Source organism: Cetorhinus maximus, chromosome 14 (genome assembly GCF_964194155.1).
Source record: "Cetorhinus maximus chromosome 14, sCetMax3.hap1.1, whole genome shotgun sequence".
NCBI lineage: Eukaryota > Metazoa > Chordata > Chondrichthyes > Lamniformes > Cetorhinidae > Cetorhinus > Cetorhinus maximus.
The window spans coordinates 19,048,314-19,068,754 of NC_135892.1; the positions used below are offsets into that span (position 1 = coordinate 19,048,314).

The 20,441-nt window shown below is 41.7% G+C and overlaps 1 protein-coding gene across 4 annotated transcripts in view; it reads right to left on the reverse strand.

The window, feature by feature from the left end:
• Positions 1-493: 493 nt before the first annotated feature.
• Positions 494-20,441, reverse strand: part of tab2 (TGF-beta activated kinase 1 (MAP3K7) binding protein 2) — a 39,451-nt gene continuing 19,503 nt past the window's right edge. For all 4 annotated transcript variants that reach the window (XM_078556614.1, XM_078556615.1, XM_078556613.1 and 1 more), the window contains 6 exons: positions 17,381-17,573; positions 15,163-16,759; positions 13,766-13,926; positions 13,160-13,253; positions 7,254-7,334; positions 494-6,816 (listed from right to left, as the gene is read on the reverse strand). In XM_078556614.1, the coding sequence (XP_078412740.1) occupies positions 6,671-6,816; positions 7,254-7,334; positions 13,160-13,253; positions 13,766-13,926; positions 15,163-16,759; positions 17,381-17,482 (2,181 nt within the window). In that variant the 5' untranslated portion in view covers positions 17,483-17,573 and the 3' untranslated portion in view covers positions 494-6,670. The remainder of the gene's footprint in view (positions 6,817-7,253; positions 7,335-13,159; positions 13,254-13,765; positions 13,927-15,162; positions 16,760-17,380; positions 17,574-20,441) is intronic.

Genomic DNA, 20,441 nt, shown 5'->3' on the forward strand with positions numbered 1-20,441 from the left:
TGCGTAAAAAGTTCCACAAACAGCAATGAGGTAAATTACCAGACTGTTTCTGTGGTGTTTGTTGGAGGAGAGCTCCCCAGCTTTTCTTTGAAAAAAGTTCCAATGGGATCTTTAATGTCCACCTGAGGCTCTTCAGTTTAATATCTCACCTGAAAGACAGCATCTATGGCAATGCAACACTCCCTCAGTACTGCACTGAGATTGTCTGCCTGGATTATGTGCTCAAGTCTCCAGAAAATCTGAATTCCACAACTTTGACTCAGACGAGAGCACTATCATTAGGATATCACTACTAGGGGAGATCCTGTCAACACTTCAGACAGGTTCCAGGACACTGAGTTGAGCCATGGAAACACCCCTTCTGGCCTCTTGCAGTCTCGGTCTTGTATGAACATAAATATGCTTGAATTAAATCGAACTCAGAAAGTTTTAGAAGTTCATGATTTATGCAATTTTTGTCATATAAACATTCCTTAAGCATCCAAAAAGTGGATCAGGAGAGTATTTTTAATACTGGATATATACAACCAAAACAAATGATTATTTATAGAAATTTGGTGTTTTCTTTAGTCAATTTCTTCATTTTCTTTTCTAACCAACAACAAGCAATCCATGGTAACAACAGTTGCTATTGATACCCGAGCAGTTGACATTTGTGGAAGAGATTTTCTTAGATCTCAAAACTCTAGTATTTGCTGTATACCATACACATCGATGAAATTCCCCTATTAAACAATATTCTAGTAATTATTGCATAGCATATGTGGGGGAGATTTCCATGTGTCACTGCTCTTTGATGTACTAATCTCTTTCCCATTTGCAATATTTTTGGATACTAGAGCATGGAGACAGAGGGATCTCTCTTTAGAGGTAGGAACAGAAGTAGGCTATTCACCCCCTCGAGCCTGTTCCACCATTCAACGCTGATTCATAGCCAATCTTTATCCTAACTCCATCTAACCACCTTGGCTACATAACTCTTAACACACTTGTCCACAAAAATCTACTGATCTCAGGGTTAAAACTTTTAATTTATATAGCATCCACTGCTACTACTCTTTAACAGCTGTTCTCTCCTGAATGGCCTGGTTCTGCTTTTAAGGATATGTCCCCATAGCCTACAGTCCCCAAGAGCAGAAAATGTTTCTCCCTACCAATTCCTTTCAAAATCCTAAAAACTTACATCAAATCACCCCTTATCCTTCTATATTCCAAGGGATACAATCCTAGTTCATGTAACCTCTCTTCATAATTTAACCCTTGGAGCTCTAGCCACGTTCTGGTAAATCTGCGTGACATTCCTTTTGAGGCTAATATATCCTTTCCGAGGTGTGCTGCCCAGAACTTTGCAGAGTACTCAAGGTTGATCTAACCTTCTGACATGGGCTTTGTATAGCTGTACGAAATGTATTTCCCTTTACAAATTCTAGCCCTTTAGATATAAAGGCTAAGATTCCATTAGCATCTTTGATTGGTTTGTTTATCCAACCACTACTTATGTAGATGCTTAAATTTCTTTGTACCTCCACTATTCCTAGTTTACACCATTTAAAAAATGCGTTGATCTATTTTTTTTTAGATAAAATGGATGACCTCACTTACCTGTATTGAATTCCTTCTTCCACTGTTTCGCCAATTCAGTCTATGCCTCTTGGCAATTTTATGCTCCTGTCTACGCTACTTACTATGCCATCAACCTTTGTTATCGGCAACATTAAATATATGGCTCCTTGTGGGGACACCACCAATAGCTTCATTTCTATTTGAATACCCCTACTCTGTCTTCTGCCACTGAACCAATCTCCTAAACAGGTCAATCATTTGCCTTTGATGCTATGAGCTTGAATGCAAGCTAACAACTTTTTATGTGAAACCTTATTAAATGTCTTCTGGAAGACTGCATAAATTCATCCATAGAGATCCCCAACTACTTTAATTTAATTTTTTGGGGATATAACTAAGTTCATTAGACATTACATACTCTTTACAAATCCATGCTGGCTTTCTCTAATCAGCTGAATATTTAAGAGAAATTTGAGTCAGTCTGTCCTTAATTATCAATTCTAATAATTCCCCACATCAGATGTTAGACAAGCAGTATTTTAGTATCCCTCTCACCTTTCTTAAATAATGGAGTTACATTTGCAATTTTCCAATCTGAAGTGCCAATTTCTGAATTGTGTGTACTTTGAAAGATTATGGATAGAGATGCTCTGCAGCAAGTCACCAAAGCTCCTTTCGACAGCACCTTTCAAACCTGCGACCTCTACTACCTAGAAGAACAAGTGCAGCAGACACATGGGGACAGCACCTGCAAGTTCCCCTCCATGTCACACACCATCCTAACTTGGAACCATATTGTCGCTCCTTCGCTGTCCCTAGGTCAAAAATCCCGGAACTCCCTAACAGCACTGTGGGTGTACACACGTGGACTGCAGCAGTTTGAGAAGGTGGCTCAATACCACCTTCTCAAGGGCAGTTAGAGATGTACAAAAAATGCCACCTCACCTATGCCACACTCATCTCATGAGTGAATAATAAAAAATCTACTATTTCCACACCTATGTCCTTAAAAACTCTGGGGGGGTTTGTCACTACATTTTTTTTTAAAACTGTTTTCTTTCTTTAACTTTAGTGAATTCCATACGAACATAAGAAATAGGAGCTGAAGCAGACCAGTTGGCCCATCGAGTCTATTTCACTATTCAACAAGGTCATAGTTGATCTTCTACTCAACTCCATCTTCCTCCATTATGCTCATATTTCTAAATTTTCCCCAAAATTCTATCAATTGGTCTCGACTATATTCAACCACCGTCTTCTGCCAACGCAAGACGACGGTCTGTGCATACATTGAAATCTAGTGACGTCACTCTTCAGCGCCCAGCCTGCCAGCATCACTGCACACATGCGCAGACTTCTGCGCAGCCAGTGCAGGTGACGTCAGGAGCACGCATACACAAATTTCAAAATATGACAGTTCCCAGGGAGTTGTGTCAGTAGGCACAGGGCATCCATGGGGAGTGTTGGGCAGTATTTATGGGGATCCCCATCGGTTTTTCCTCCAACACCAAACCTCTTCCTCCTCACCCATTTCACCCAAGATACAGGGTGTAAAGGGAAAGAATATAAAGTTAGTCCTTGTCTACAGAAGAAAAAGCTGAATCACCAGTCATGATTGCCTTACTGTGACCATTTTAATCCATTATTAGCATTTTGTTTCTGCGAGCTTCACTTGCAACCCACTGGAATAAAGCAATGCTTCTGCACTATTTTTTTCCCCCTCAGTGCTTTAGGCACTATTGTACTAAGACTCACATTAGAATCCCTCTACCAAAATGGATAACTTCACAACTTTAGCACATTGTATTCCATCTACCATATTCTTGCCCACTCATTTAACTTGTCTATATGCCCTGCGACCTCTTAATGTGTTCCTCATCATTTATTTTCCCACCTAACTTTGTACTGGCATCAAACTTGAACAAATTACATTCATTTCTCATCAAAGTCATTAATATAAATTGTAAATAGCTAAGGCCCAAGGACTGGTCCTTGCAAATAGCCTGATAATTACAGCCCATCAACCCGAAATGTCTTGTTTATTCCGACTGTTTTCCGTCCGATAGCCAATCCTCAATCCAAGGAAATAAATTACCCCCAACCCCATGAGTCCTTGATTCATTAGTTTCACTGGAATGTCAGGCATAATTTCCTTTTCCTCAGAAATTAGAACATTGGGACTTGGGGGAATTTCTTGATCATCTTATAGTGCAGAAACATGTCATACTGCCCTGCCAGCCTATGTCGTTGTTAAGGCTCCACACAAGCCTCTTCCCACTCTACTTTATCTAAGCCTATCAGCATATCCTTCTATTTTGTTCTCCCTTATGTACTTGCACAGCTTCTCCTTAAAAACATCTATGTTATTTGCTGCAACTACACAATCGGATAATGTGTTCGACAATCTAACCACCCTCTGCTAAATTTTTGATTGAATTTATTCATAACTACCTCACTATTTATGGGACCTAATTTTGGACTCCTTCACAAGTGGAAACATCTTCTCTATGTTTAATTAATCCAGGTTTTAAATAGTATGAGCACATCACAAATGTAATATTCAAAACCTGGAAATGTTTTGTGGTCCCAGAAACCAGAGTATGCTGAATGGGTAAATGTTTCCATAGTACTTTAAAAAAAATTGAAGAGTAATTTATTATTTAGTCACTGGTCTCAGTGTGATTAAAAAGTCATATGTTTACCTCCTTAATCTAAAGTGCTCATTTTTTGAAGGTCTCCTGTATTGTATTGAATTATCTAGATAGTGCCTGGCATTTTAAAAAAAAATAAAATGCATGAATCTGACTGACCCTTTAAAGGGTTAAGCCCTTTGATTTTATTTTTTTTAATTAAACAGAAGCATCTTATCCCTGTAATCTGTGCTGGATTCAAATCTAATACACAAGATACTATCACTTTGAGATATAGGGGATCACTCTGCCATCTAGAGTACCTGAGATGCTAGAGCAGAGAAACAGAGGCACATTGTGTCAAGCACACTAAAGATCGTGGAGCGTTGATACATAACAGCCTCTCTCCACCGTGTACTGTACTTCGGACATGAGCATACTGAGGCACAGGTGATCTCTCCACCATCTAGTATAGGTCGAACGCTGGAGCAGAACCTTGACAATCTCTCCATGTGGAACACCGAGACATGGGAATCTCCCTCCAACATGCAGCACGTCAGGTACAAAAAAATCATCACAAATGGGAAATTCCTCCTATGCATTCCTATACAAATCCAGAGGTATTCAAACAAATTTCAAATTTTTCTTTTTTGATAAATAGCTTTTTTGTGTCAGAAGGACAACGTACCGAATTAAAATTGAAAAATCAACTTAAGATATCCCATTATGTTTTATTAATAAAACGTAAAACCAGTCAATTTTCATTTAGACCTGCAGATGAAGCTCAGGACCACTGTGTGACAAAATAACTGCTTTTATATACACTCTAATCGTAATTCAAAACCCTTCCTCGCACTAAAAAAATTTTGAATTATCCAGCAAGGTCAATTAAGCAACATAAACAACAGAAAAGTAGGAACTTGGTGCTTTAAAAAAATTAATAGGTAATTTGAATTTGTACACTTCAAATTACGCTTAGACTGTACAGAATGTGCGATATGGCAACTGAGTGTTTCTGGTTTTTAAAAAGCCTCAGCTGTGACCTCAAATTCTTCTTTGACACTTTGCAAGCTGCACTCGGGCACTGTATAATTATACAGTGCCAGGAAAGCTGTGATCAAGCACTGCATTATCGTTTTAAAAAATAAAGTTTCTGTCTCGAATGGATAAAATTGTGCATTTCACACGTGACTATCACACTGCTGTCTTGTAAAATTCATTTGCAGGTCTATTCAAGAGCATAATTTATAGAAATGCTGTACATAAAGGCCACTGAAAGCTGCTTTATACATAGCTTTGTTTTTTTTTAAGTTAATTTAAGGCTTCACTTCTCGTAGGTATCAAGTCGATTGAGACAATGATTTTACTAAAAACCATTCAATGAAGTTAGCTACCAAAGTCTAAAGCATGATACATACAGGTAATACAGGAAACTCAGGAACTGAGGAAAAGAGAAGAAATGTTCCTCCCTAAGTTTCTCCCCTCCTCCTCTAAAGTATGGTAACAGCACAAATGGTTTCACCAGTGCCAGTCCACCTGATTACCCATTCTTCATGTGAATTTAGATGGTGAATGCCAGTTGGCCAGTCATAGGGGGCATCACAGCCAAACCCAAACCTGCTCTTACCAGATGAATACGCATTCTCTCTTTCCAGCAGGAGGGTCAACAGATAGGAATTAGGAGCAGCAATCGTTGTGTTTTCCTCACCATCTCTTGTACATACAGCATCCCTATTGGCCTGAGCTAACTGAGCACACAGGCAGGAGTCAACTTGGAGCCTCCCGGATCTGTAGGGCTCAGTACAAGGAAGCTTGAAGAGTAGATTGTACACATTGGAGGAAACATTGGAACACTTTGCAGGTATAACATGATTGTTTATTTTTCTTAGCTCAATGCTGAATCTTATAAAAGTTGAAGAGCAGAAAGGTGGTCAGAGCAGAGAGGTTTATTAGTGATGCACACATTCTGTCCCACCCCATTCACAGGTGCTCCTCTAGGGCTGGTTTTCCGAATGCCCTCTGCTGTTCTTTCAGTTCATTCGGTTGCTTTTACTTTTTGTTGAACTTATTTTTCATTCTCGTCTGCAGCGTCCTGAGAATTTATATATCTTTTCTCCTTAAAAATGCATCTTGGGAGGAAAGTAGGGGAAAGAGGAAAAGAGAGACAATAAGACCCACAGTAGTTCATTGTGATGCGGCTTTGTGAAAATCTTCCATCTGGCTTGGTAATGATGCATCCGGTATGGGCAAACCTGGCATCAGCTCAGGTCCCAGCACCCGACTGCAGAATCTTGAAGCTGTGCGTTCAATCCCAAAAACCACTATGCTGAAATAATAATCTCCATTAAAAAGACCACCTGGTCCAAACTAAAATTCTTTCCAGCATTGTATCTGCCGAGTTATTACAGTCTTTGTAAACAATTCCTTTATCCCAGCATTTGTTGGGGAATTCATTCTTTCACTGGGAGCGTTATGGCTCAGAAATGCTTGGGCATCTCACACTGTTCACAGCGAATCAGGGCTGGATGATTCAGAAAGGTACAGGTGCTACAGTTCCAATGAGCCCCTTCATCCTCCTCTGGGTCTATTATTGGTTTTGGTGGTTTAACTGCAGTTTTCTGCTCTGTGGGTAAACAAAAATGTTAAATGAAGTTAAAAGTAATGGCTCTCTAAGTTTCTCAAACCTGCAGAATTTAATTCAAGAGAAAAGGCTGAGAATTCAAAAACTATTTTATCTTGTCCACCCCTCCCCCACCCAATCAAATAGGCACTACTTCCTGACTTTGCTTATCTCAATGTTTTACTGCTTTCAGCGGCAGGTGCCCTGTCTTTTGAACTTATCTGACTGCACTTTGTTTTAAAATTCAACACATAAAAGTCTTATTATCCTTCCTTTGAAAAAGTAATCATACAAAAACCCAAACATGGCTGAATGATTAAGAGGGGTGACCAAAAGCTTGGTCAAAATGGGTGACTTTGGGGATAGGTGACAAATCCTCTCATAATACAAGTTCCATTTGAATTTCTTTTTGAGTGGCTGTCACAAAATCTATATCCTACCTTTCGGCTTAGGTGGCACAGGACCTCGAAATCCCATATTGTCATAAAAATTGTGGATAGCACTGGGGTTAAAGTGTGGTCCTGCAAAGAGAGATCAAAGGTTTGCAATATATCACAATGCATCTTCAAGTTGCAACATCTAGGTAACAGATTTATCTGTTAAATAAGCTGTATGTTATAACATTATTTGTATGTTTACACTTCCTTGCATGAGGGAAAAGGACAAGGAGAAATTCAAACAAGAATAATTAACTGTTGGAAAGCAAGCTCCATTGGAGCAAGAATGGATCTGACCCAGATAAATTGGAATCAAAATTTAGCTGACAAAACTGAACTGCCTTTAAAGAAGAGATAGTTCAAGGTATATTCCCAGGAAGGGAAAAGGCTAGGAAAACAAATCCAGAACTCCTGGATGACGAAAGAGACATAGATTAAGGTGAAGGAGAAAAAGTGAGCTTATGACAAATGTCAGGTGGTTAATACAATTGAGAACAAAAACAGAAAATGCTGGAAAAACTCAGCAGGCATAGCAGCATCTGTGGAGAGAGAAACACAGTTAATGTTTCGAATCCATATGACTCTTCTTCAGAGCTGGAGAGAAGTAGAAACGTGATGAAGTTTATACTGTTTAAGGGGGGTGCAGGAGGTGAAGCTGGATAGAAGGCTAGCGATAGGTGGGGACAAAGGAGCGATTGACAAAGATGTCATGAACAAAAGGACAAAGGGAGTGTTAATGATAGTGGTAAGGGCTAAAAAAGGTGCTGATAGTGGCATTAAGGTAAGAAAGTAGAATGAGATAAGAGCAGAACAAGGGTAAGCACTGTGTGAAAGAACAACATGGAACAAGTAACAGATGGCCTTGGCCCTAACTGCCTCCTCTTTACCATGGACGTCCAATCCCTCTACACCTCCCTCCACCACGAGGATGGTCTGAGGGCTCTCCGCTTCTTTCTGAACAGAGGCCCAAACAATCACCATCCACCACCACGCTCCTCTGGCTGACAGTTCTCTCACTGAACAATTTCTCCTTAAACCTGTCTCACTTCCTCCAAATAAAAGGTGTGGCTATGGGTACCCTCATGGGCCCCAGTTATGCCTGTCTCTTTATGGGGTATGTCTTTGTCAGTCTCTCCTTTGTCCCCACCTATCGCTAGCCTTTTATCCAGCTTCACGTGCTCCACCCCCCTTAAACAGTATAAGCTTCATCACATTTCTACTTCTCTTTAGCTCCGAAGAAGGGTCATACAGATTCGAAACGTTAACTCTGTTTCTCTCTCCACAGATGCTGCTAGACCTGCTGAGTTTTACCAGCATTTTCTGTTTTTGTTTCAGATTTCCAGCATCTGCAGTTTTTTGCTTTTATAATACAATTGAGAACCAGGCTGAACATAGAAGGTTCAGCAGGGAATTGAAAAGCAAATAAGAGAAGCAAAGAGAGAGAGTTTAAGAGAATGGCAGCTAACATAAAAGGAAATCCAAAAATCTTTTATAGGCACATAGATAGTGAAAGGTTGTTAAGAGGGCAGCCAATTAGGAACCAAAAAGACGATTTAAGCATTGAGGCAAGGGGCAGGGCTGAGCTACTTTGCATCCATCTTTACCAAGGAAGAAGAAAGCTGTCCAGGTCATGGTGAAAGAGGAGGTAGTTCAGACTGTCTATACTTAAAGTTGACAAGGCATCAGGACTGGTTGAGATCCATCCAAGGATACTGAGAGAAATTAAATTGGAAATTGTGGTGGCATGGCCATAATTTTCTAATCTTCCTAAGGCTCAGGGGTGGTGTCAGAGGACTGGGGAATTGCAAGTGTTACACCCTTGTTCAAAAAAGCATATAAAGATAATTCCAGCAACTACAGGCCAGTCAGTTTAACGTCAGTGGTGGGGAAGCTTTTAGAAACATTCAGGACAAAATTAATAGTCACTTGGGCAAATGTGGGTTAATTAAGAAAAGCCAGCATGGATTTGTTAAGGGCAAATGAATTTTTTTGATGAGGTAACAGATGGGTTGATGAGGGTAATGCTGCTGATGTGAGGCACATGGACTTCCAAAAGGATAAAATGCCACACAACAGATTTGTGAGCAAAGTTAGAGTTTGTGGAATAAAAGGGACAGTAGCAACATGGATATGAAATTGGAGAGTAGAGTTGAACGGCTGTTTCTCAGACAGAGGAAGGTTTATAGTGGAGTTCCTCAGGGATTGATGTTAGGATCCTGTTCTTCCAGATATATATTAATGACCTAGGCCTTGATGTACAGACACAATTTCAATATTCGTGGAAGATATGAAACTTGGAAATATTGTGAACCATGAGGGGGATAGTGTAGAATTTCAAAAGGACAGACAAGTTCGTGGAATGGGCAGACAAGTGGCACAGATGAAATTTAATACAGAGAAATGTGAAGCGATTCATTTTGGTGGGTGAACGCAGAGACAAGATAAGATAATGGATATAATTCTAAACAGGGTGCAGGAGCAGAGGGGCCTGGTTGTATGTGCATAAATCATCGCAGGTGGCAGGATAGATTGAGAGTGATTAAGGAAAGCGTAGGGCCTCTTGTGCTTTATCAGTAGGGGCACAGTGTACAAAAGGAAGGAAGTAATCTTAAACCTGTACAAAACACTGGTTCGATTTCAACTAGAGTATTGCATCCATTTCTGGGCACCAAGCTTTAGCAAGGATGTGAAGGCATCAGAGAGAGTGCACGGGATTCACGAGAATGGTTCCAGGGATGAGGTACTTCAGTTGCATACAAAGGTTGGAGAGGGTTGGGACTGCTCTCCTTGGAGAGAAGATTGAGAGGAGATTTAACAGAGGTTTTAGAAATTATGAGGGATCTGAACAGAGTAGATATGGAAAAACTGTCCCCATTGGTGCAAGGATCAAGAGCCAGAGGGCACAAATTTAAGGTGATTGGCAAAAGTAGCAATAGCAAAACGAGGAAAAAAACTTATCACGCAGCAAGTGGTTAGGATCTGCAATGTACTGCCTGAGTATGTGGTGGGGGCAGGGTCAATTGAGACTATCAAAAGGATCGTTATTTGAAAAGGAAAATTTTGCAGGCTACAGGGAAAAGCAAGGAAATGGCACTAGGTTAATTGCTCTTTCAGAGGGCCAGCACAGACAACTGGCCAAATGGCCTTCTCTCCTGCAACCTTTCTATAAGTTTGATACTGGTGGTGCAAGGGAGAGAACACATTTAAAAAAGGCAAGTCAGCAATTACCACTAAACTGCTCACCCAGTTTCCACTCTTGGCACACAAGCCAATATTGTAAATGGTTTCTTCTTTTCAGATCCCATCTCCCTTATTTTAAAGCTACTGTCATCAAACCCCTCTCTCAAAAATTCACCATCAACCTCTGTCCTCACTAACTACCACCCCATCTCCAAACTCTTGTCCCACTCCAAGGTCAGTGTGTGTGTTACATTTTCCCAGACCCATGGCCACAACACTTTGCTTGAATCCTTCTAATCAGATTTCTACCCTCCCACAGTACCAAAACTGCCCTAACCAAAGCTGCAAATGACTTATCTCTGTGACCGTGGTGTATTATCCTTCATGACCCTTTGCAGTTTTCAATATGTTTGACCAGACCATCGTCCTCCATTGCCCAGTTCAGTGCCAATGCCCCTTACTTGGTTCCAGTGTGACTTATCCAATCGTTGGCAGTACCTGTAATAATGGCTTATCTTCCCATCCCTACATTGCCAGCCTATCAAGACTCATCGTTAAGGACATAAGAAATACGAGTGACCTCTAGCCCCTTGAGTCTGCTCTTCCATTCAATAAGATCATGCCTAATCTTCAACCTCAACTCCACTTTTCTGCTCAATTCCCAATCCCTCGATTCCCTGAGAGTCCAAAAATCTACTGACCTCAGCCTTGAATAAACTCAACAACTGAGCATCCACAGCTCTTTGGGGAGGGAATTCTAAAGATTCACAACCCACAGTCCTAAATGGCCAACTCTTTATCCAGAGAATAGATCTTAGTTCTAGACCTGCTAGTCAGGCAAACAGCCTTGCAGCAACTAACCGGTCAAGTGTCAGTGAGAAGGAATCTTATGTTTCAATGAGATCCTTGAGACACTTCCTCATTTATCAGCTGCCCTTTGGCAATATCATCCATAGACATGGAGTTAGTTTCCATCGATGATACCCAACTCTACCACTCCAAGACTTCTCTCGACCTCTCCACATGCCTGTGTGCAGTCAGACTGCAATAGAGACTTGAAGGAACTGCAATACCCTTGTGCTAAAAATTGGAAAGACTAAAGTCACAGTCTTCAGCTCCAGTCGCAAAGCCATATAAATACTGTGGCTACAAGAGCAGGTCTTAGGCTGGGAATCCTGTCGAGTGTAACTCACCTCCTGACCCCAACAAACCCTGTCCTACAAGGCACAAGTCAGGAGTGTGATGGAATACCCTCCACTTGCCTGGATGAGTGCAGCTCCAACAACACTCAAGAAGCTTGACAACATCCAGGACAAAGCAGCCTGCCTGATTGGCACACCATCCACTATCTTACATTCACTCCCTCCACCACTGATATATAGTGGCAGCAGTGTGCGACATTTATAAGACACACTGCAGCAATTCACCGAAGTTCCTTCGACAGCACCTTCCAAACTCATGACCTCCATTTACTAGAAGGACAAGGGCAGCAGATGCATGGGAAGACAACCACCTGGAAGTTCCCCTCCAAGCCACACACCATCTTGATTTGGAACTATGTTATTCATTCACTGTTGCTGGATCAAAATCCTGGAACTCTCTGCTTAACAGCACTATAGGTGTACCTATACTACATCGACTGCAGTAATTCAAGGCAGCAGTTCACTACTACCTTCTCAAAGGCAATAATTGCTGGCTTGGCCAGAAACGCACGTCCCATGAATGAATAAATAAAAAACTGCTGCCTCACAACAGACTCCATACTTCTCTCCAACCATTCTTTCAGGCTGAAACCAGACCATTTGAAATTTAGCATCTTATCTGACTTCAAGCTAAGCTTCCAAGTCCATATCCTTTCCATCACAAAGACCGTCTATCTTCCCTCCCATAATATCACTCACCTCTGCCCATCTGCTGTTTAAAATCCTCATATATACCATTGCCACCTCCATGTGCGACTCTACTAAAGTTCTCCCAATCTATCTCCTTTCCACTACTCGAGAAATTGCAGCTCAACTAAAACTGCTGCCCATATCCTATCCTACACCAAGCCCTGCTCTCCTATCATCCTTGTCTAGGCTCATCTAGTCAGTCCCTCCAAAGCCTCAAATTTAAAATACTCAACCTTATATTTAAAACCACCCATTCTATTGCCTCTGCTGTTCCAGTATTTGTAACTTTCTCCAGTCTTCCAATGCCCCCCCCACCAACCTCCCACCCCTGAATTCAGGAAGGTAACATTCCTTTATCTCCAGCCCCATGTGCAGCCCACCCGCTTCATCCCTAAAGGAAAAGGAACAGTCGACAGCCTCAATAATGGTCCTTAAAAAGAGGAGAAAGGCGAGAGCCAAGCCAGTGCCAGCACATCACCAAAGAGAGGTTTCGCCTTCAAGGGAAGATTGCAGTAGAGGGAGGGAGAGAGCAGGATCTCCATTACATTCCTACGCTCAAACTCTTCACTACATAACTGTGATCAGGGTATCTGTTGCATGAAAGTATCGATGTTACAGTAGTTATCACATTGCGTTGTTTTGAAGTTATTAATGATTCTTGCATGTTATGGTAGAATTCAATTAAGTCCTCCTCCCACCAGCCTCTAGCCAAAAGTTAAATAAGTTACACCACATTTGTAAAGGTCAGAAAATTGCCAGCGGACACTTAGCAAGGCTGTTTAACTATAACATTTTGTTCAAAAAAACTGATATGCAACAGATTGAAATCAAACATACCTTTTGTTTGAAACAGGTCAATCTCTTTGGTTATGCAATCTATATCGATCTGCAGCTGTCGGTTACTGCTTCGCAGCTGCTGCATTTCCTCTAACTGAAAGACCAAGGTGTATACTCTTGTCACTCTCAGCAATTCCAAAGTCAATAAATCTCAGTGCTGTCAAATTATAATTTCTAATTTCTTAGATCATTTACAGTACTTAGTTCGAATCACTGGATAGTTCCAGTTTTTAAGTGCTAAAACAGGCTTTGAATTGTCATTATTTCACTGCACACCGATGGGTGAGTATGCACATCTACAAAGGAGAGTCCAATGATTGGTGAGGGGAAGCCCTTATTAACTTTAATTTAAATTCCTGGAATGGCAAATTAGTGTTCAGAACACAGATTATGGTATGTTACTCTTCATAGAACGGTTATGAACTTCCAGCACTGAATACCACAGCTAAATTGAAATGTGATGCTTTACAGCATGAACTAAAAACAAAATGATTCAAAGTCTGTTCTTTAATTGCTGAGTAGAATAAATACATAAGCTAATGTGAATGGCTCAGGTTTAAAAAGGAAAGTAAGTAAGTTTGTTAAGCATTGAGTTGTGAATCGTACCGATGGGATTTGGGATGCTGAATTTGATCGTTTCATGCGCCTTTGGGTAAGATCACTTTCCATCTCATTAACTTCACTTTTCAGTTTGTCTAGCTTTCTCTTCTCCAGCTCAAGTTCTCGATGCAATCGATCCATTCTGGCTTTCTGATGCACTAATAAAGCTGCAACAGACATCAACAAATCAAGATACAGATCACTGGGAAGCAGACAAAATATAATTCTGTACAACATAAAGAACCAAATACAAATTCCAAATAAAACCCCTTTTTGATTTGGACATATTTTTCTTGGGGGTTTTTAATTATTCAACCATTACTTTAATGTACACCGAATACTTGCCAACCTGAAATTAACTAATACCATGTTTTTAGATGAAAATAAAGGTGGTTCAAGACAAACTGATAAAATATGATTCAAAAGGTACTGAAATTATATTTTGCACGTCAGGTTATAACGGTATACCCTTGCTACTTTTGAACTTTGCATGTCAATTGATTCAAATGGAGCAGGGTCCAGTTACTTGTCTTCACCTCTTCTAGTACCTTTGCATTATTATTAAAGCCTTATTTTTGTGCGCAATCCAACTTTAAGTCACATCTATGTCATAACTACCATGTCACACTCCTAGTTATCTAAACTAATCCTCCAACTTGAATTAAATCTTCATATACAATACCACTCAATCTTAACTCCAATTTGTAGTAGTGGTATATGTAGTGCAGGGATACAATATTATGAGAATAGAGGTACGGTTCTCCTACTGTAATACTGAAATGGAGGGAGTACAATAGTTATGCTGCAAGACTAGGTGACAGCAAGCAGCTCAGTAGGCATGCTGCAATACCAAGAGAGTAGAGAGTACAGCAATAGCCCTATAATCTAGGTTTAGAGCACAATTAGTGGATGAGCTGGAATACCTTATAGAGTTGCAATCTGTCATCAAAAATAAACACCTAACATTCTGGCAATTTAATTTCTAGAGTAAAATGTAATCATCTTTGCTGAAATTAATTTTATTCATACTTTATGTATTTTAGTTGAACTCCAAGTAGCTTTGCTGTCCCATTGTAGTTTGTATGGCACAACAGCGGCCTATTGCAAAAAAAACTACATAAAGTTGAGGGGAAGTACTCATTATTTTCAACTAAAAAGGACATCAGCCAAGATTATTGTTCTTTTAAAGCAGATTTTACAGTGATGCTACAGGAACAGGCCAGTTTTCCATTCATTCAAGTCCTTGCACAAATTCAATGCCCTTGCAAGGTCTGCAATCGCATCAGCACTCAATCTATCGCATTTCAATTTTTACCTACTGTTTTTCCACCTGTGATGCACACAGGCTGAAACAGGGCGAGTGTTAAACCTCGAGATAGACAAACTTTCAAAATTCTCTGTACCTTCTGTATAGGCAGCATCATCAGACCCTGCACTCATTCTTCGTATCTCACTGATCCGATTGTCGCGAGCTGAAGCAGGATCAGTCGCTAGCTGCAAATGTTGGACAGGTTCAGGCTCCGCGTAATGATCAGGGAGGCTTAAGAGATTGGAAGGTTCAAATGTCGGTGATGCAACCCCAGGGGAAATAGCAGGTGGCTTGTTTGGTGAAACTGTAATCTTAAAAGTGTACTTGGTATTGGGCTGGGTGACCACCACTCGAGGAGAAGTGGCAGCATTGCAATTGCCAACACTGCGACTCTTGGGTGGGTGATGACGGATGTAAGCGGGTTGAATGAAAGCACCCTGCTGTGGACCCATGCTAATCTGCCCTGTGGCACTTCGAGAGGAGGATGCCGAACCTGGGTTTGCTGATATGTACACAGTGGGCTGATTTCGTAGACCCGGCTCATCGCTGGCTGTCGAGTTTGCTGAGATATACACCTTCGGCTGGTTGCGTCCGACCATCTCCTCGCATGATGGAGGGCTGGCAGAAATGTAGACCGTGGGTTGATTCCTGCCTACAGGCTGGCTGCTGATAGAAGGTGCAGGGGCTGTGCGTGAGTTGGAGGAACGCAGCATTGTTGGATTATTCCTCTGTGGTGATTCAAGTTTGATCTCAATTTGGTTTTTCCGTGACCCTGTTGAGATATTTTGAATGTTATACTGACTGTAAATCGAAGGTTGTGCACTATTAGAGGGCTGGTATGGGGGAACTTGAGGAGTCGTGGGGGAGCTGATAGGCATGTACACATGAGAGGTCTGGTGGCTTTGCTGGCCTGGGTGCACAGACTGTTGGGATGAGGTATATGCTGAACCACTTTGCGAAGTAACAGGGGCACAGAGGCCTGCTACTTGTTCCATTTGCTGCTGATGCGAGTACTGTGGAGCCTGGAAGACCTGGTGCTGTTGATTGTGACCGTACTGTGAAGCGCTGGTATGCTGCCCAGATATCCAACCAGGCTGCTGTGACATCTGGCGGCTCGTACTGCTTTGTGACGTCAAGTAAGGTCTAATGTAGATCGAATTCCCTTGAGGGCTATTAAGTACAGGCGGAGGCACACCACGTATGTGCAAAGATGTAGGAGTGTTATGGACTGTCTGAAGATTGGGTGCTAGAGTGACAGTAATTGGGTTGAACCTAGGTATTTGTTGGGCTGTACTCGATATTCCCTTGGAGCTCAATGGCTGAAGAAGTCCAAGCTGCTGGGGAGAAGAAGGGCTGCGACTCATGTCCATCGCTCCAAACATATTCAAGCCTGCAGCCAACTGAGTTGGCGTTACCTGCAGTTCCTGTGTAGGCTCATAGCTGGTTAGAGCAGTCGGGAGTGCCCCATCATTGACACTATGAGGCAGCGTTCTACTTCCATTCAATTGACTTCCTTCCTTCCAACGCTGATACACATTCTGGGACTGGACATCGAGATTGAGTTCAGACATGCGATTGTGAAGTCCAGAAATGCTGGGTTCATCCAAAAAATTCAGGTCCCCTTCTCCATAAAGATACTTGGTGCTTTCTTGAGACAAGAACTTACAGCAAGCATCCAAATTGTTACCGTTCTAGGAAAAAATATAGCAACAGAAAATTAGGAAATAAATTAATGCATCTAACATTAGTATTCCTTCTCTTAAATAACAATTTTGTTTGAAAATTTATATATTTAAATTACAAAAGGGAAAAAAAAAACATTGTTCAAACTACACCAAAACTTCAGCCATAAATTTCCCCCCTCAGTCTGCCAAATGCCAATTCAACATTAGATTTTTCTTATGTTAGAAGCATTACAGATGTACTTATTGCACAATCATGTGAGAGAATGGGCGAGAAACTCTGACACCAGGAGAACTCCTTGTTCTTTCAAGTGAAGACATAAGGTGCACCTGGACCAAAGAAGCCTCAGTTTAATACCCCAATGGACAAGCAACAGCTCTCAACTCAGATTTCCTCTGCGCTTCCATGGAATGTCAGTCAGGATTAAAAAATTGCTTGCAGGAACAGATGAAAGATAGTCAACACGAAGGAGGGATCATGAATAACTTGCCAAACTTTTTAAAAAGACACCACTGCTATGATGAATAAGTGATGTTGCATCTGCAAAAAAATCAATGCGCTAGTTTCTACATCAATGGTTTAAACTAAAGGACTGTGGAATCAGCTTGCTTAGACTTTACTGTACCTACCTGCAGTATACAGTGGGAGACAACACGCTCAGGTACTTCAGGGAACTTTTGCCGCAGGTCATGCAGAACCTGAATATCAATTTGTTGACTTCCCTGGGCCATTCGTATTTTGCCTCGTCAAGTGTGGCACTGCGTCAGCACAAAGGTGCAAGCCTCAATCACAGCAAAACTCTCGTGTCCCATCAGGCATTTTCTGAAAGAAAGGTGATTAAATGATTACTTTCTGAATATTGGAAACATGCTAGTTTTAGTAATTTAGACCATCGTAAATCTTTGAAGATTTTATGGATTAACAGCAAAATGGGAGGCCATTTAACTTATTATGCCTATGTTGGAGCAGTGGAACTTCACATTTAGTGGAACATCACACCTTTTCACATAAAGGGTAGTGGAAATCAGGGATCCTGTTCTCCCCCCCACCCACCCACAGCCCCATCTACACCCGCCCCCCCAACAAAAGCTGTTGAAACTAGGGTCAATTGAAAATTTGAAAACCAAGATTAATAGATAAAGATCAGCCATTTTCTAATTGAACGACAAACTCAAGGCACTGAATTTCTGACTCTTGTTCTGATGTTGAGCGAAAATTGCAGGATGAGAATTTCTGAAACCTGACTGTCTGGGACTACCAAAGGTGTAAAAAGGGACTCCAGATGCACTCGTTGAACATAAGAATTAGGAGGAGCAGGACTTGGACCTTCGAGCCTGCTCCACCATTCAATAAGATCATGGCTGATCTGACTGTACCTCAATTCTACATTCTCATCAACCGCCCCCCCAAATTACCTATCAAGAATCTATCTACCTTTGCCTTAAAAATATTCAAAAACTCTGCTTCCACTGCCTTGAACAGTTCCAAAGACTCACTACCCTCAGAAAAAAAATCTCATCTCTCTTAAATGAGTGACCCCTTATTTTTAAACAGTGACCCCTAGTTCTAGATTCTCCCACAAGGGGAAATATCCTCTCCAGTCCACCCTGTCAGCACCCCTCAGAATCTTGTGTTTCAATCAAGTCACTTCTTACTCTTCTAAACTCCAGCAGATACAAGTCCAACCTTTCCTCATAAGACAACCCTCCCATTCCTGGTATTAGTCTAGTTAACCTTCTCTGAACTGCTTCCAACGCATTTATATCCTTCCTCAAATAAGGAGACTCTCTTTTTATTCATTCATGGGATGTGGGCATCGTTGACTAGGCCAGCATTTATTGCCCATCCCTAACTGCCCGTAAGATGGTGGTGCGCTGCCTTCTTGAACTGCTTCAGTCCATGTGTGGTAGGTACACCTACAATGCTGAGAGAGGTAGTTCCAGGATTTTGACCAAGCAACAGTGAAGGAACTGCGATATATTTCCAAGTCAGGGTGGGGAATGGCTTGGAGGGGAGCTTCCAGGTGGTGCTGTTCCCATGCATCTGTTGTCCTTGTCCTTCTAGATGATAGCAGTTGTGGGTTTGGAAGGCACTGTCAAAGGAGCCTTGGTGAGTTCCTGTAGCGCATCTTGTAGATGGTACACACTGTGTCACTGTGCGTCGGTGGTGGAGGGAGTGAATGTTTGTGGATTGGGTGCCAATCAAGCGGGCTGCTTTTTCTTGGCTGGTGTCAAACTTCGAGTGTAGTGGGAGCTGCACTCAGCTAGGCAAGCGGAGAGTGTTCCGTCATGCTCTTGACTTGTGCCTTGTAGATGGTGGACAGGCTTTGGGGAGTCAGGAGGCGAATTACCCATTGCAGGATTCCTAGCCTCTGACTTGCTCTTGTAGTCAGAGTATTTATATGGCTCATCCAATTCAGTTTCTGATCAGTGGTAACCCCCAGGGTGTTGATAGTGGGGGATTCAGTGATGGTAATACCATTGAATGTCATGGGCGATGGTTAGATTCTCTCTTGATGGAGATGGTCATTGCCTGGTACTTGTGTGGCACGAATGTTACTTGCCTCTTGCCAGCCCAAGCCTGGATACTGCCCAACTCCTGCTACATTTGGATACGGACTGCTTCAGTGTCTGAGTCTTCACAAATGGTACTGAACACACTCTGACCACTAACCACAGTACTCCAGTTGTGGTCTCACCAATGCCCTGCATAAATGAAGCATAGCCTCTCTACTTTTGTATTCAATTCCCCTCGCAACGAACAATAACATTTTATTAACTTTTCTAATTATTTGCTGTACCTGCATGCTAACCTTTTGCGATTCATGCACTTGGACACCCAGATCCCTCTACGCCTCAGAGCTCTGCAATCTCTCACCATTTAGATATGATGCTTTTTTATTCTTCCTGCCAAAATGGCCAATTTCACATTTTCCCACATTATACTCCATTTGCCAGATCTTTGCCCACTTACTTAACCTATGTCCCTTTGTAACCTCATGTCCTCTTAGAACCATAGAAAAGTTACAGCACAGGAGGCCATTCGGCCCATCTTGTCCATGCCAGCCCAAGGACACCCAGGTGCCCTTTCTAATCCCACCTTCCTGCACCCGGCCCATAGCCCTGCAGCTTACAGCACTTAAGGTGCAGATCCAGGTACTTTTTAAAAGAGTTTAAAGTTTCTGCCTCTACCACCAACTTGGGCAACAAATTCCAGACACCCACTACCCCCTGCGTAAAAAAGTTCTTCCTCATGTCCCCCCTACACCTTCTGCCACTTATCTTGAATCTATGTCCCCTGGTTCTAGAATTCTCCATCAAGGGAAACAATTTTATCCTGTCCACTCTATCTATTCCCCTCATAATTTTGTAAACGTCAATCAAGCCACCTCTCAGGCTTCTTTGTTCTAAGGAAAATAACCCCAACCTATCCAATCTCTCCTCGTAGCTACTCTTTTCTAACCCTGGCAACATTCTTGTAAACCACCTCTGCGCTCTCTCCACAGCTATTACATCCTTCTTGTAATGTGGTGACCAGAACTGCACACAATACTCCAGTTGTGGCCTCACCAGTGTTTTAAACAATTCCAACATTACATCCTTACTTTTATATTCTATACCTCTGCCAATGAAGGAGAGCAACTTACTTTCCTAGCTATTGTTGTGTCATCAGCAAATTTAGCAACCATAC